Source organism: Herpailurus yagouaroundi, unplaced genomic scaffold, assembly GCF_014898765.1.
Source record: "Herpailurus yagouaroundi ecotype Mexico unplaced genomic scaffold, PumYag 29, whole genome shotgun sequence".
Classification (NCBI taxonomy): domain Eukaryota; kingdom Metazoa; phylum Chordata; class Mammalia; order Carnivora; family Felidae; genus Herpailurus; species Herpailurus yagouaroundi.
The window spans coordinates 41,811,037-41,826,853 of record NW_024412377.1 but is presented as its reverse complement, the minus strand read 5'-3'; the positions used below and the strand labels follow the sequence as shown (position 1 = coordinate 41,826,853).

Genomic DNA, 15,817 nt, shown 5'->3' with positions numbered 1-15,817 from the left:
GGGCTCAAACCCATGGACCGTGAGATCATGACCTGAGCTGAAGTTGGACACTCAGCCTACTGAGCCCCCCGGGTGCCCCACTAACCTACCTTTTTAAGAATGAGAACAGATTTGAGGCTTGGAGCCTCCTCCAACAAACAGTAGAATTTAGCAAGAGCTGTGGGTTATGTTGTTGTTGTTGTTGTTGTTGTGTGTGTGTGTGTGTGTGTGTGTGTTTTGGTTACTGGCAGTATAGCAAGTGATCCTGGTTTTTCCTGTTACATGTTTTTTGTCTTTTTTTTTTTTTTTTAATTATTTGTAAGTGAGCCAGCTTTTGGTGGATCCCCAGTGCCCCTGGGAGGACCCAGCCTGCTGTGGCACTCGGAGTTGGGGTGGGGGGGCGGGGAGGTGGGGTAGAGGCTGTGATGCTGTCTGCCACACAGGCATATACAAGGTCCGTAGACGTGGCAAAACTTGGCTTTTGGGGCTCCGTGGACAAACGATGGGCCCCACAAAGGCAGGACCTGTTGGGGACCTTCCGACCCCAATGCTCCGGGCCTGTGATTGCTGCACCTGAGTGCCTCCGTCCCATCCCCAGCTCAGCCCAGTCTGGTTTTGGTAAGCCGCCTTGACGATTCCCACTTTCCTTCCTTACAACTATTTCAAGTAAAAATGTAAATGATTTGCAACAGCAAATTCTTCTGTGGGGCAAGACACAGCCTCAGAGAAGGCGACGCCTCTAGGTTTCGCCAGAAGCAGTAGAAGCTGGAATCGTGAGGGCTTGTCACCCGTGCGGCACTCACTCCCGCGCTGACGGCTGTGACACTACAATCCCAGCCAAGAGAGTGTGATACATAAGGGTCCTTCAGGGGCATCTCCAGACTCTCTATATGGAGGAGGTTGGCTCAGCACTGGGGTTGGAAGCCGGGGGGGCTTGTTTTGAAGGTACACTTGACCTTGAACAACACTGCTTTGAACTGTGGTTTGAACTTACCACGTACAGGTGGGTCATTTTTCTGACAAATGCGATACGGCACCGTAAATGTATTTTCTTTTCCTTATGATTTTCTTAACAACATTTTCTTCTCCTTAGCTTACTTGATTGTAAGAATACTGTATATAGATAGGGCGCCTGGGTGGCTCAGTCGGTTAAGCGTCCGACTTCGGCTCAGGTCATGATCTCACGGTCCGTGGGTTCGAGCCACGCATCAGGCTCTGTGCTGCCAGCACAGAGCCCGCTACAGATCCTCTGGCCCTCTCTCTCTTTGCCTCTCCCCCATTCATGTTTCTCTCTCTCTCTCAAACATAAATAAATAAACTTAAAAAAAAGAATACCATATATAATACACATATCTCACAAAATACGCGTTAATCTATGTTTATGTTATTGGTAAGGCTTCCAGTCAATAGTCGGCTGTTAGGTAAGGTCTAGGGGAGCCAAAACGATACACGGATTTTCAACTCTGTGGGGGTCGGTGCCCTTAACCCTCGTGTTGTTCAAGAGTCAAGAGTCAACTGCAAAATATGCATGCGAGGGCAGGATTAGTTTGGGGGGATAGGCCTGAGTGAAATTGATGGGTACTGGGGGATTATTAAAGGCCCCCCCCCCCAAGCCATCATTTGGGTGGATGGCAATGGGTTCCTTACAATTCAAAAATTATAATTGAATAATTCTAAAAAATATATAATTGAGTAATTCTCAAGGCTTATGTCTGAATCTTTTTGGGGGGTGGTGGGGTGGGGCATGGGCCTGCCTATTCTGGAGATACTTGATTTATTCTAAAAACTTAGCAAGAATGAAGAACGGGGCAGATTTTTCAAAATGAAGACTTTCAAAAAAAGTCTCCAGTGTTCCTGTTTCACTCTCGTTTGTGGGGCTTCCCACCGGTGATAAAACACCCTTCTCATCATCGGAGCAAAGTGTGTTCAGACTTTGGAAGGAGCCTGCTCTTTTCCCAAGCTGAGATGTGGGACTGATTTTCTCCTACCATGACAAGGATAATCGGTTTAATTAGCAACTTCTTCCTACTTTGTGTCTCTTTATCATTTCAATTATAGACCTGTTTTCCAGGGAGGCAACAGCGCCTTGGTGCAACTGAAGCCTGGCGTCTTCCTAAATGTCACGCCCCGTCACCCTGCCCCGGCTGGGAGAGGGTGCACAGCATCTCAGCAACAGCTTGGAAGCGAGGTGGGGCAGGAGGCTGCCAGAGCAGCCAGCACCAGCATAAGGGAAACCAAGTCAGCGAGGGAATACGGGACATCCTGTCTGTTAACACACCGGAATCGAGAAAATAGTGGACAAAAATGGGGCAAATTGGACACGACCGAGAACCACAAGGGTTAGGAAAGGCAGTACCGGGATACCACGTTTGTCGTTCCCTTTGGAGAGGACGGAGACTAGGAAGGAAAGGGGCTGCGGAGTGGCCTAGGGAGGGCATGGGAAAGGGGGGGATGGGATTTAATTCAGTGCCTGTCGTGTACCAGCAAATGCGCTGGGCCCTGTGGTGGGCAACTGTTATTTTTGCCTGGCCATTGTCCTTCCCCCTTCTTCCAGAAACAGCTTGGGGGTCATGCGAATAGGCCTTTCCTGAGTGGGACTACTCATTCCCCACAGCAGTCCATGTGGTTAAGTAGGGCAGACCCCACCAACAAGTGTATTCCAACTCTGTGGTCCTAGTGATTGGTTTGGAGATGGGCCTGAGAATGTCCAGTGAGAGCCAGTCCCGGGCTGAGCTATGAAAAAGAGAATCTCTCCTCCTCCTGGGCATGCTGTCTGATAGGATATAAGCCTGGGGTCAATGGTGTCCAACTTCCCCATCATGAAGGAGAGCCTTCCTGAGAATAAGGCCCACACAAGGTACAGTGGAGCCAAGATGGTAAGATGCTCCAAATGCATTTGTTTAAGCCCTGGATCCAGCTGTGCCTGAAGCAAGACCTACTCCTGGGCTTTTTATTATGGGAGCTGATAAATTTCCTTTTTGGTCTGAGCTATTTGACTATGGTTTCTGCGCTTGCAACCAAAAAAGTCCTCACTAACTGTAAAGACACTTCTGTACGTGTCCTTTACTCTCACATGACTACCACACTCGAAAGACGTCTGACATTAGATGTGTGTGTGTGTGTGGTGGGGGGGGGGGGGGGGTTCCATTGCAAGCAATTCTCTGAGACGCCAGCTGGATGTCCTATAGCTTAACCGGTTCTGACACTATTTACCTAGAAAGAGTATCAGACCCCACAGGTTAAGGGCTCAGTTCTACATGGCTGCCCCTCCCCCACTTCAGATGCCAATCTCAAGTCCCAGGTTGTCACTTGTGCTTCTGACCGACTGGCTATAAATTGGGGTTCCCATGACCCCCCAACTTGGGCTCAATAATTCACTAGCGTAGCTTACAGAACTCAGGGGAACACTTATGTTTACTGGTTTATTATACAAGGGGATGACAAAGGGTAGAGATGAACATCCAGGTGGAAGGGGTTCGTAGGACAAGGGGTGCGGGAGGAGGCGTGGAGCTTCCATGGCCCCTCCCAGTGCACCAGTCTCCCAGAACCTCCACGTGTTCAGCAACCCGGAGGCTCTCCAAACCCCACCCTTTGGGGGTTTTTATGGAGGCTCCATCACAGAGGCACGATCCATCATCACCTCAGTTTCCAGACCCTCTCTCTCCCCCTTCTGGGGGATGCGAGGTGGCCCTGAAAGTTCCAAGCTTCTATTCATGGCTAGATCTTTCTGGTGTCCAGCCCCCACCCTGAAGCTCTCCAGGAGTCCACCGGCAGTCACCTCATTAGAACAAAAGCCACTCCTATCACCCAGATTTAGGAAGAGATTTAGGAACTCTGTGTCAGGAACCAGGGTCAAGGGCAAATACTAATATTTATGCTATTAATGTATATAAAATCAATACAAAAGATGCTCCTGGTGTTCTTAACACTTATGGAGGTTGCAAGTTTTAGGAGCCCTGTGCTGGGAACCAGGGACAGAGAGAAGTTCATTATATTTTCTATTATTTCACGCTAACATATCCATCAGGAGTTAAATAACAGTAGTATTTGCCATGATAGATAAAGACTCTAAGTCTCAGAGAAAGTGACTTGGTGTCAGGTTTCATGGCCGGAAGTGGTAACATTGGAAACCAAGTCTGTTTCACTCCAACCATGTATCTCATAACATCACATGACCTCAAAGACCACTGAGTGGCAGAGAGCTGTGGCCACGTGTGTGGGATATAGGAGTCTGAAGTCCTAGATTTTAGCTCCGGCTCTACCAGAAACACTGTGTATGACCTTGGGATTGCACCACACGTCTTGGGGCTCCCTTTTCTCATCTGTAAAATGAGGAGGGCTAACTAGTTGATAGCTAAAAGTCTCTTCCAGCTTTAAGAAAAAAAAAATCAATACGTCCACGATGCTAATGGAGCCTCATACAAATGGAATCAATCGAAACCCGGTTACACCAGCAGCCCGAGAGGAGGCTCCCGGGATGCTCAACTGCTCAACGCAGCAGCACAAGGGAGAAGACAGCTGCCGCAGACAGTGTCAGAGCGGCTTGGAAATGCTGAGATGAGTTCCTGTCTGCAGCCCTGTGTGTGATCCAAGTGTCTTCCTTCTCGAAAGAAAAAGTCTGCTTTTATGACCGCCCATCCCACTGACCCTTTACCCCACTACAATGCAGACGCTTCTCTCCTATAATCCAGCTGACCTCAGACTGTTCTGAAGGTCACCTTTCCCCACACTGCACAGCTTCTTCTCAGCGCGCATAGTCCTCAACTGCTCCGCAGAATCTGACCAACACTGGCCGACCTCGCCATCCTTTCTGAAGCTCCTTATTCTTGTGGTCCAGGTCCCTTTCTCCCCCCACGTCCCTGACTGCTCTTCCTCTTTCTCTGACACCTCACTCCCCTTGTGCACCTGTAAGCGGCCACTCCCCCAGGCTGCCTTCAGCCCCTTCCTCCTTCTTCCTCCTTTCTTCCCTCCCTCCCTCCTTCTCTCCATCCCAATGACTCCCCTGGCGCTGACTATTATTCAAATCCTAGCCTTCTTGAGATTATTCCCTCCACGCTGCGAAGCCTGATGGAGCTTTGTTCCTGAGTTCTGCTCCACATTTCTGACCGCTTTCTTGAAACCTTCTCGGAATTTCAATCACAACCTGTCCCAAATGGAACTCGCTGTGTTTCTGCCTTGACCAGCTGCTTTCCCTGCCACCCCTCATTCCGCAGATGACAGCAGCAGACGTCCTCTCATCCAGGCTTGACACTTTGGTACAACCTTTGGCCTCTTTTCCCTCAACCCTCCTGTCTACAAGTTGCCCCGCAGCAAAGAGATGGGAATTTCACTTCTGTCATGCTGGAGGTAGGTGGTGCTCCTTCTGCTTGCCGCTGTAGGTCTTGAATCCTTCCCATGACGTCATGGCCTCCCCGCTGGTCTCCCACTTCTATTTCTTTCCTCCCAATGGAGCCCGTGTCCGTTATGCCCTCTCTAAGGAGCAGCTCTAAGTGGGTCACTCAGGCTCAGTCTTTGCATAAGCCCTATTGCCCAGTGAATCCCACACAAACGCCTCACCCTGGTGTTGGGCCCTCAGAAATCCAGGCCAACACCCCAGCTGTGCTCCTGTGTCTTGCTTTGTCTTCCACATCGCACTCCTACTGCTCCCTGGAAAGGTTTAATGGTTGGGCAGCTCTGTGCCTTTAGCTTTTTCTCTCTGACTCCCTACAATCTTTTAGAAACATAATCTTATCATGTTGCTTCTTGGTTTAAAACCTGGGGTGCCTGGGTGGCTAAGACGCATAAACGTCCGACTTCAGCTCAGGTCATGATCTCGCAGTTTGTGAGTTCGAGCCCCATGTCGGGCTCTGTGCTGACAGCTCAGAGCCTGGAGCCTGCTTCGGATTCTGGGTCTCCCTCTCTCTTTGCTTCTCCCCCGCTCACACTCTGTCTCTCTCTTAAAAATAAATAAAAACATTTAAAAAAAAAAATGAAAAACTCTCCACTACCTTGCCATTGCACTTACTCTAAAATCCAAACTCCTAAATGGCTACAAAGCCCTATACGATATGTCCTGTGTGATAGACTCCATCCTTCCTAGCCCCAATTTATATAATTCAGCTGCACTGGCCTTTTCCTCTGTTCTTTGAATGGGGCAAGCTCTATTCTCCCCTAGCTGGTCACGAGACAGCCTCCTTCTTATCCTTGGGGCTCAGCTTCAATGCATCTCTGTGGATCCTGCTTTCCTGGTTACTACACTCTTTCCTGCACAGACTGGACACGGCTGCAGAATCCTTCTCAACACAAGCGCTGACTTCAGGTAACACTGGCCAAGTGACCCGCGTTCTCAGAATTCGCGATTCTGCCTGGAAGAGCAGTCTGCCATCCCCCAGCCACTGTCAGAAGGGAAAACTGAGGCCTAGAGAGGCAAAGAGACTCACCCCAAATCTGAGCATGAGGGAGCAGTTGAGTCAATATCAGAACCCACTTGTTTCTAGTCTTACGCCATTGTTTTTCCTTCGCACCAAACTCTTTCCTGTTTTGAATTCCTCGAGGTGGGTGGTCCCAAACCATAGGAAGACAGTTTTCTGGGCTCACAGGGTGTGGGAAGGAAGGCCAGGAAGGCCAGCAGATAGGAGCTCGGGCAGGGGCGCAGGTTGCCTGTTACTGGCAGAGCTGAGGCTGTGCATCAGAGGCAGGGGAGAGCTGTTGCCATGGTGATGGACCAGCCAAAGCAGGGCTCAGGGAGCAAGCCAGTAGACAAGCTGGTTCTTAAATCGGCACATTACCAAATGCTTAAAAAATTAAAACTGGCTTCCATCCTTTAGCAGGTTGGGAAGAAATCCGTAATTGTCTCTCCCCAGTAATCTATCTGGGTCTGAGTCCAGAGAAGCCACTGATATTCCCAGTACGGCGTTTTTTGAACCAGGAATAATTTTGTCTGGCTTCTCACTTTGGGAGGGCCCAGAGAGGCAAAGTTATTTGCTCAAGTCGTGCAGCAAGCTCAGCCGGGGTAGAGGCAGTGGGGGGGGGGAGGCTAGGGAAGAAGGGGGCCTCGGTGATGACTTTTTGGAGTCACGGGCCATCCTACGCAAACACCTTCACAGTTCCTTGAACCCCACTCACCTCCAAGACCCTGCCGCTGATGTATCGGTCACAGGTCTCGCATTTAATGCCAAACTGGGAGTGGTAGTCAGATTCGCAGTACGGAACACCATCCCTGCAAGAGGAAATCCACACAGGGAGAGGAAGTTGGGGGTGTGGGGATCCGAGGGGGAGCCACATGGAGGTTCCAGGACCTGCAGCCAATGGTGACTGGGCCAAGATTAGAAACACTTGGGGAGCTTGTCAAAAATGCAGACTCCCCAGCCACCCTCCGAGATCTCTGGAATCAGAGAACCCCTGGAAGGGGGCCTGGGAATCTGCATCTCGGCAGACTTCCCGAGCGCACCTGGGAACCACTGGTCTGGGCTGCTGGCCATGGGTGCCCCTCTTCTGTCCTCCTTCCGCCCCTCCTCCCCGCAAGCTCTCCAGACCCACTTTCTTCTCTTTATCCCTAAGGGCTGTGAGAAAAAAGTATTGTCAAAATGCATGAAGTTTTATTGTACTTAGAATAGGTGATAGTTGCACTTGGCACATTATAAAGGCATAAAGGGGAAAGCCTTCACCCTCCTCCCAGCCCTTTCCAGGAGGGAATCGATGTGGTCAATTTTTGTGGATAGCCTTAAGGGCTCCTCTTCTAATAAGAGATTTTACCTGCAGTGAAAGAGTCATCTGACTGTCCTCCCGGGTCAGTAGATTAACAGGAAACTACCTTAAGCACTTCCTATGTGTTTCGTTTTCACCCGGTGCTTAACACTTATCAGGCAGTAATAGGATTTTTGTTAATGATTCTTATACTACCTCCTACTACTAATAGCCACTGACATTTATTTCGTGGGGTGTGCCGGGCCCTCCAAAGGTGTTTCACATAGATTATTTCGTTTAATCCTTCCGGCCGCCCTATGAAGTCAGAACTATCAGTCTCCCTATTGTGTGGATGAGGCAACTCAGTAACTCAACGCAGATGCTCTAAAGCTGGGTCCAAAGCCGGGCGGTCTGGTTTCTCACCCAGGTCGTCATGAGGACTGAAAGACGGCTCCAGCGTGTAGGGCTCAGCTGTGCCGGCCTGTAGGGAGGACTTCGTGTGCGGAGAGGGGACTTCAACAGGACACTGCATCTAAGGACCAGACCTGATGACACAGCTGTGTAGTGCTCATGAATCCAGGACCAGAGAGGGCCATTTCCCCCACCTCTGGGCATAAGAGAACCGGCTCACACAGAGAGGCCTGAAGGACAGGCACGTCACTGTTTTGTCTCCAAGTTGTTGCCATGCTGGGACTGCTGGGACCCCACCCTGGGCGGCAGGGAGGCTGTGTTCCCCTGAAGGAGAGGCAGCAATGAGGACTCAGGCCCAGAAAAGCCCAGAGGTCAGACTGCTGTTCGTGGGCCCAGGAGACAAGCCTCCTCCCACCCCTGCCAACCTTTCTGCACGCCGTGGGTGTGGGAGGTGACCCTGCAGGGGGGATAAAGTCATGTGTCAGCAGAGGGGTAAAATGAGCCAGCAAACTTTGGGTATAAATGCCAACCCCGCCTCATTTGGACCCACGGGTTGGGAGGCCTTAGGGAATTTGAAATATGCATGATTCTAAAGAGAGGCAGAGGGTAAAATTAATATTTACTAGACACTTATTACGTACGAAGCACTGATACCTGAGCCTTTGCGTGACCCAGTGAGGTAGGTCTTCTTATCTGTTTTGATAAGTGAGGAAACGGACTGGGAGAAGTGAAGTCTCTCGCCAAGGTCATGCAGGCTGGGCTTCTAACCAGGGCATCGATGCCACAGCCAGTGCCTCTAAGCACCTGCCACTCTGCCAGCAGACAAACGAAGAGCCCAGGGCAGGCTTCAGAGGCCCAAGGTGCAACGGGCAGTCAGGGCTGGGCCTCCTTGAGAGGAGCTCTGGGCAAACCCTGCGCCTCTAAAGAATTCTCACTCGGGCGCACAGACCCAAGGCCTCCTGGCCGGTGACTCACTTAAGGGCACTTCTTACTTGGCAAGCACAGAGCGAGATGCCAAACTCCTACTACCATGGCACTCAAAGCTCTCGGTGACGTGGCCTCAGCTCACCTCTGCAGCCTCGGACCTTGCTTCACGTGTGCACTCGTCTGAGCTCCGGCCAACAAGATGGACAGGTCAGGCACCACCCTGCCCTCGCCCAGGCCGGGCATTCTGCCTCCCAGCTTTCCTTCTTTGCATTTTCCATTCTTACCCCTGTTTCCAAGGTCTGGCTCAAATAGCACTATCCTCCATGAAGCTCTCACGGACTCCAGATTTCACTCCCTGCTACTTCGAAGTGATCCCTTCTTTCTCTGAATATTCACAGCCCTGTTCTTGGGCCTCCGGCAGACAGGGCTCTCTGGTAGCATCCGTGCTCCCTTTTGCCCAGAACCTCGCCTGGGGTTTCCTTTGGGGGCCACCCCTTGCCCCTCACAGTCACTGTGGGTCACGGAGGGCTGGTCTCTGGCTCTAGGGTTCACATCCTCCTGGCCAGCGACTGCTCAGGAATGGGTATGTGACCTAAGGGTGGCCAAATCAGGGGCAACCATGGGACTTCCGCTGGAATCCTTGGGAAGGAGGCCTCTTTCTCTCTGCCGGCCCGGCTAAGCCAGGAGAATGAAAGCCTGGAGTGGCTGGTGATTACCTTTGCTACCCTTTGGGGAGCGCCTGTTTGAGAATAAATCCAACACGGAAGAAGCTGGAGTTGGGAGAGGGGTGGGGGAGAGAGGGGTGGGGGAGAGGGGCACTTCTAAAGAGCCAACGAACATCTTTAAGTCCCTGGATTCGGCCACGCCGAAGTCAGTATGCCTCTGGCTTTCCCATTTCTGAGTCAATAAACTCTCATTTTTGCTTTAAATGAGTTGCGAATTGGGTTTTCTGTCACTTATGATCTGAAGGGTCTTCAACAACAAAACTCTTGAGCTCCCTATCACATAACTGCTGATGTCATAATTCTTTATGTATGTAGTTTATCTCCCTTATTGGATTATCACTCTCTTGACAGCAAAAACCATACGTGCTACGACTTTACGTGCTCACTATGTCCTAGCAGTGGGTCACAATGGCACCTCAGAAGGGTCTGGGTCACAGAGCATCAAAGCTGTCAGGGCCTGCGGCCACGATTTCTTGTAGGTACTTGAGTATGTAAACGCAGTCGCTAGGGTCTAGTGGCCAGGGGACTGGTGCCACACGGCGCAGGCACTGGGGGTCGGGCCCTCTTTCCTGAAGCTTCGTGTGTCCGTTGTATCTCATCTCATGGATTAAATTCATTCAACAACTGTATCATTGGCCGGGGGGTCGGGCACTGTGCTAAAAAGGCAGCCGTGGCTGAAACAAAGTCCCTGCCTTGGTGAGGACAGACATTCAATTTAATCATGGAGCAAGTTACTTACTTCCCCAAGCCTCAGTTTTCACAGCTTTGAAAATGGGGCTGGACGCCTCATGGGGGTAGTTGTGGGATTTAATGTGATAACCCGTACACAGCCATTAGTGTATTCTTGGGACACGATAAAAGCTCCATACGTGGTAGCTGATATTAGTATCATTATTAAAGAGGTGACATGGATAAATGGATAACTGCAGACCGTGTTAGCCCGTGTGAAGGACACAAACAGGGCACGGAGGGCATGAGACCAACTCTGAAGCGACAGTGTGGGACGCAAGACCAGCCGGAGGGGAGCATCGCGGGCGGAGGAAACACCACGGAAGGGCCCAAGGGTCGGGGAGATGCTGTTTGCGGCTGTGGCCGTGTGGTGGCTGGATGCAAGCGGAGGGAGGCGCTACTGGAGACCTGGGCAAAGGCCGCAGGGGGCAGGCTGGAAGGATGGGGGGGGGCGCGGGGGCGGGGGGGGGGAGGGGGGAGACACCCACTTGCTGATGTACTCCCCCGTGAGGATGACGCTGCAGGTCTGGCATTTGAAGCAGCTGACGTGCCACTGCTTGTCCAGCGCCAGGAGCGACTGGCCGTGCTTGATCTCCTCCTTGCACCCGGCACAGTCTGCAAAGACAAGAGGACGCCACTGAGCAAAACATCCCGGCCCCCCCGCCAAAGCCGGTTTTCTCTCCGCAGTGGACACCCTGGTCCTGGCACCTGTCCAGGGGTCTCCCAGGTAAAAGCAAAGGCCACCGGGGCCCTGGTCTCTGGACAAGAGGTCTCGGCGCGAGGGAGAAAGACATCCTAGGATTCCTTCCGAAAGTTCTCTGTCATCCTGCCCACTGTGCATCCAAAATCAGACGGAGTCTGCCCTGCTTCCCGCCTGCCCTCAAGCAGGTAACTACGCAGGCTGCTCTCCGTGACCTGGGGGACCCGCGGCATCAGCATCACCTGGGAGCTTACAGGTGTGCACCGTCTCAGACCCACCCAGACCTACTGAATTTGACCTAGATCTCCAAGCAGAGTAACATCTGAGACGCACTGCTCCAGGGATAAGCTTAGTGGCTAATTTTCCCCACCCTGAGGCTGTGTGCTCAAGGGCAAGGACCCCGTCTCTGTTTTGTGGTTAAATCTATTCTCTTGCCTAGTGCTGTGCTGGGCACATAGTAGGCACTCAAATCATATTTGCTGAACACGCACAAAGGAGCGGACCTCACACGGTACCCAAGAAAAGGACAGGATTTACCATGACTGGCCCCGCTCCAACATACTTATATGCCAAACATTTTCCGCTCCAAGGATTAAAGAACGTGATAGGACTGTCCCAAACCGGAGCGGTGCCCTCACTCTCTATCCTGATTCCCCTGGAATGGGCATCAGGACCACAGAATGTGGGGGCCAGACATCTGCCTGTTGCTCCATCGGTGTCTGGGGAGGGGCAGGAAATGGAGCCAGCGTCCGAGGTACTTGGGAGATGCTGGGAAATCAGCCTACCCGACCGGATGTCCCATTCTGGAGGAGGAAAGGGTCATGGGGCAAAGTTTACCAGAGGACAAGCCTCCCTACTGGCGCCACAAGACAGACGCATACTTTGGAGCTGTGGGGAGGAGAGAAGCTGCACATCAAGTTGGGAGAGGCTGGCTGGAAACCCTCAAGTCCAGCTGGGAGCAGGTCCTGGGAGAGAAGATGATGTGTCTGCCTGTCTAGGAAGGGGGTGCGTCCGGCTAACTGTGGGGAGGGACTGGGCCCTGATGACATGCCTGTAGGAGGCAGCCCCCACAGTTCTGAGCTCTTGGCTACCTAGAGCCTTTCCAACATCCTTAGCATGGACTAGGGGCAGGAGGGTCTCTGATTGCAAACTGCTTCTGGGGACTGGGAGAATGGTTTTGAGATCTCTTTTCCTGCCTTTACGCCTGGAATAAGTCTACCCACTTGTATCCCAATAATTATAGATGTTGGAATGTAATCATCTAGAGATGACTTCAGACAAGTGACTTGCCCGTGCTCAGCCCAGAAGAACCTGGGGGCTCAGGGGTCAAATACCGAACTCGCGTCTCTGTGGGCCTCCATGATAGGGTTACATAATTCCACAGGGGCTCAGAATTCACAGAGCAGTTGGTCACAGTCCCACCTAACGCAGGAATCTACAGCATTCTTGACAGGTGGGTACCGTCCTCTGTTTAGTTGCCTCCAGCGATGGGAAGCTCACCCCCTCTGCGGAAGCCCACTTTGCCTTTGGACAGGCAAAACTGTCAGGCCTGCTTTCTTTACTTTTCCGGTTTTGATTTTTAAAAATGCGTATCACGTAAAGGTTTATTCGTGTTTTCTTTTGTTACTTCCCTTTTTATTTCGTATCTGATTTTTTTTCTACTGAAGTATCACTGGCACACGATGTTACATTAGCCTCAGGTATACAACACAGCGATTCACCAACTCCCTACCTGGTGCTATGAGACCACAAGCGTAGCCGCTATCCGTCACCGTACAACGCTGTTACAACGCCATTCACTACATTCCCTATGCTGTGCCTTTTATCCCCAGGACTCACTCATTCCATAAGTGGAAGCCAGTAACCCCTACTCCTGGTCACCCATGTTTGCCCATCCCCCCTTCCCCGCCCCTCCGTCAACCATCAGCTTGTTCTCTGTATTTATGGGTCTGTTTCTGCTTTTTTGCTTGTTTATTCATTTGTTTTGGTTTTTAGACCCTAGGTATAAGTGAAATCATCCAGTATTTGTCCTTCTCTGACTTATTTCACGTAGCATAATGCCCTCTAGGTCCATCCATGTTGTTGCAAACGGCAACATTCCATTCCTTTTTTGTGGCTGAGTAACACTCCACGGTATATATATGCCACATCTTCTTTATCCATTCATTGGTCGATGGGCACTTGGGTTGCTTCCATATCTTGGCCATTGTAAATAATGCTGCAATACACATCGGGGTGCGTGTATCTTTTTAAATTAGTAATTTTGTTTCCTTTGGGAGAATACCCAGCAGGGGAATCACTGGATCCTAGGGAAGTTCCGTATTTAATTAAAAAAAAATTTTTTTTAAGTTTATTTATTTTGAGAGAGAGAGAGAGAGAGAGAGCAAGCAGGGGAGGGGCAGAGGGAGGGAATCAGCAAATCCCAAGCAGACTCCACACTGTCAGCACAGAGGTCAAGGTGGTGCTCGAACTCACGAACCGTGAGATCCTGATCTGAGCTGAGACTAAGAGTCAGACACTTAACCAACTGAGCCACCCAGGTGCCCCAATTTTTAATTTTTTGAGGAACCTCTGTGCTGTTTTCCACAGGGATTGCATCAGTCCACATTCTCACCTACAGTGCACAGGGGTCCCTTTTTCTCCACACTCTCGTCGACACTTGTCATTTCTCGTCACGACTGCCTTCTTTTTATGGAGACTGAGACTGGACTCCTTGTGAAGCCCCTTATTTTATGCAGTAAGAATAACCTACCTCTTTTGCCACCTGACGTTTCCTTTAAATATATATATCTATAAACATATATACATTTATTTATATATATATTTATTTTTTATGTAACATATAAATAAATAAATAAATTATTTATTTATTTATTTAAATATATAAATATATTTATTTAAAGTTTATTTATTTTGAGAGAGAGAGGGAAGGAGAGCAAGCAGGGAAGGGGCAGAGAGAGGAGAAGAGAGAAAATCCCTAGCAGGCTCCACACCGTCATTGCAGAGCCCGATGCCGGGTTCAAACTCATGAACTGTGAGATGATGACCTGAGCCAAAACCAAGAGTTGGACGCTTAACCAACTGAGCCACCCAGGCGCCCCACCTTTAAATATTTCAAGACAATTACAGTTTCCCTCCTCTCCTTCACTCCTCTCGCTTCACTTTTCCTTGCTGGATGTGGTCATCCACTGATCAGATTCCCCTGTGGACTCCAGGGAGCGAGGTCTATTGTGGCCAATCACACAATTCCCGACCTCTCTGATACGTCTTGTCTGAATAGCTGCATCCTCTCGTGGCCACATTCTAGCAATGAGTCCTATCTCCTTAAGTTGCAATGGCACACCTGGGATAGAATTAGCACCCTGAGTTCAAATTCAGGACTCGGTACAGTGTAGTGGTTAGAGGCTGGGCCGGGAGGACAGAGTGAATGGTGAGACGCTGGCCGAGGGCAGGATCCCAGCTCCCTCACTTATCAGTTGTGCGACCGCTAAGCCCCTGCTTCTTACCTGAATATCTTCCTTACAACACTAGTGTGGGGATGCACCATAATCAGGCCTGGGAGGACGCAACACGTGTGCTCAATAAATGGTCACTGTCATTCTTGTTTCACGTTCTTGTGTTTCTAGCCCATGTTCCAGGCACTATCCAGTCTCTGATCTGAGGCCAGAAGAACATTCCTCTTGCAGGGAAGGCCTGTTGACTCCGCCTGGCGATTCTGAGATGCCTTCTCCATGTGGATTTTCTTTCCGTGTGATCCTGCTGGTCCTTTATTGTACTGGCCTCAGGTTGATCGGGAGCTTTTTCTCTCTCTTCTTCCTCCTTTCACCCTTGACCGCTGGTGGAGCCTCAGGCATCCACCCAGGAGCCCATGAGTCTCGTATAGTAAGCAGGGTCAGGAAAACTACACCCTGCCCTGAGTTGGTTGCTGCACAGCCAGCTGTCCACTCCTCATCTGTTCCCCTCTTTTCCAAAATTACAGCCTTCAGCTGGCAGAAAGGATGATGCCACCACCTGTTCCCCCAAATCCTTTAGTTTGTGGAAGTGTCTAAAGACTCCAGACAGCCATTTTTAGTTTTTCTTGACTGTGTCATACATTCCATTTAGATCAGCAAAAATGAGTGGGTTTTGTGAGTCCCTTCCTTGTCGTAGACAACTAATCCAGGAAGACAGGACCCTTCCCAACTAGCAAGTCATGTCTCTGGTATAGGGTGTGAAGGGAATAGGCCCAGGGCCAGACCGCCTGGGCACATTCCAGTTTCATTAGCTACTATTTGTGTGACTTTGGGCAAATCATTTATGCTCTTTACGCTCTATGGGTCTCAGTGTTCTCATCTGTAAAAAATTATTCTTCTCTCCCTTGTAGAGCTATAATGATTAAATGAGATATTATGTATAGAAAACTTAGTGCATTGCCTGACAATAATAACAGTCAATCAATGTTATCTGTGGTTTAGCAGTGGTGACGATGGTGATGGTGGTATTGCTGGTGGTGGTGGTGGTATTGGTAGTGATAGTGGTGGTGGTGATGGCGGTGGTGGTGATAGTGGTGGTGGTATTGGTGGTGGTGGTGTTGGTAGTGGTGGTGGTAGAGGTGGTGGTATTGGTGGTATTGGTGTTGGTGGTGATGGTGCTGTTGGTGTTGGTGGTGGTGGTGGTGGTGGCGATGGTGTTGGTGATGGTA

General features: G+C 50.4%; 1 protein-coding gene across 7 annotated transcripts in view; it reads right to left on the bottom strand.

Annotated features, from left to right (window-relative positions):
• ABLIM3 (actin binding LIM protein family member 3) overlaps positions 1 to 15,817 on the bottom strand; it is a 108,749-nt gene that overhangs the window by 39,007 nt on the left and 53,925 nt on the right. For all 7 annotated transcript variants that reach the window (XM_040497206.1, XM_040497219.1, XM_040497227.1 and 4 more), the window contains exons 6-7: positions 10,925 to 11,051; positions 7,084 to 7,177 (exon numbers count right to left, since the gene is read on the bottom strand). In XM_040497206.1, the coding sequence (XP_040353140.1) occupies positions 7,084 to 7,177; positions 10,925 to 11,051 (221 nt within the window). The remainder of the gene's footprint in view (positions 1 to 7,083; positions 7,178 to 10,924; positions 11,052 to 15,817) is intronic.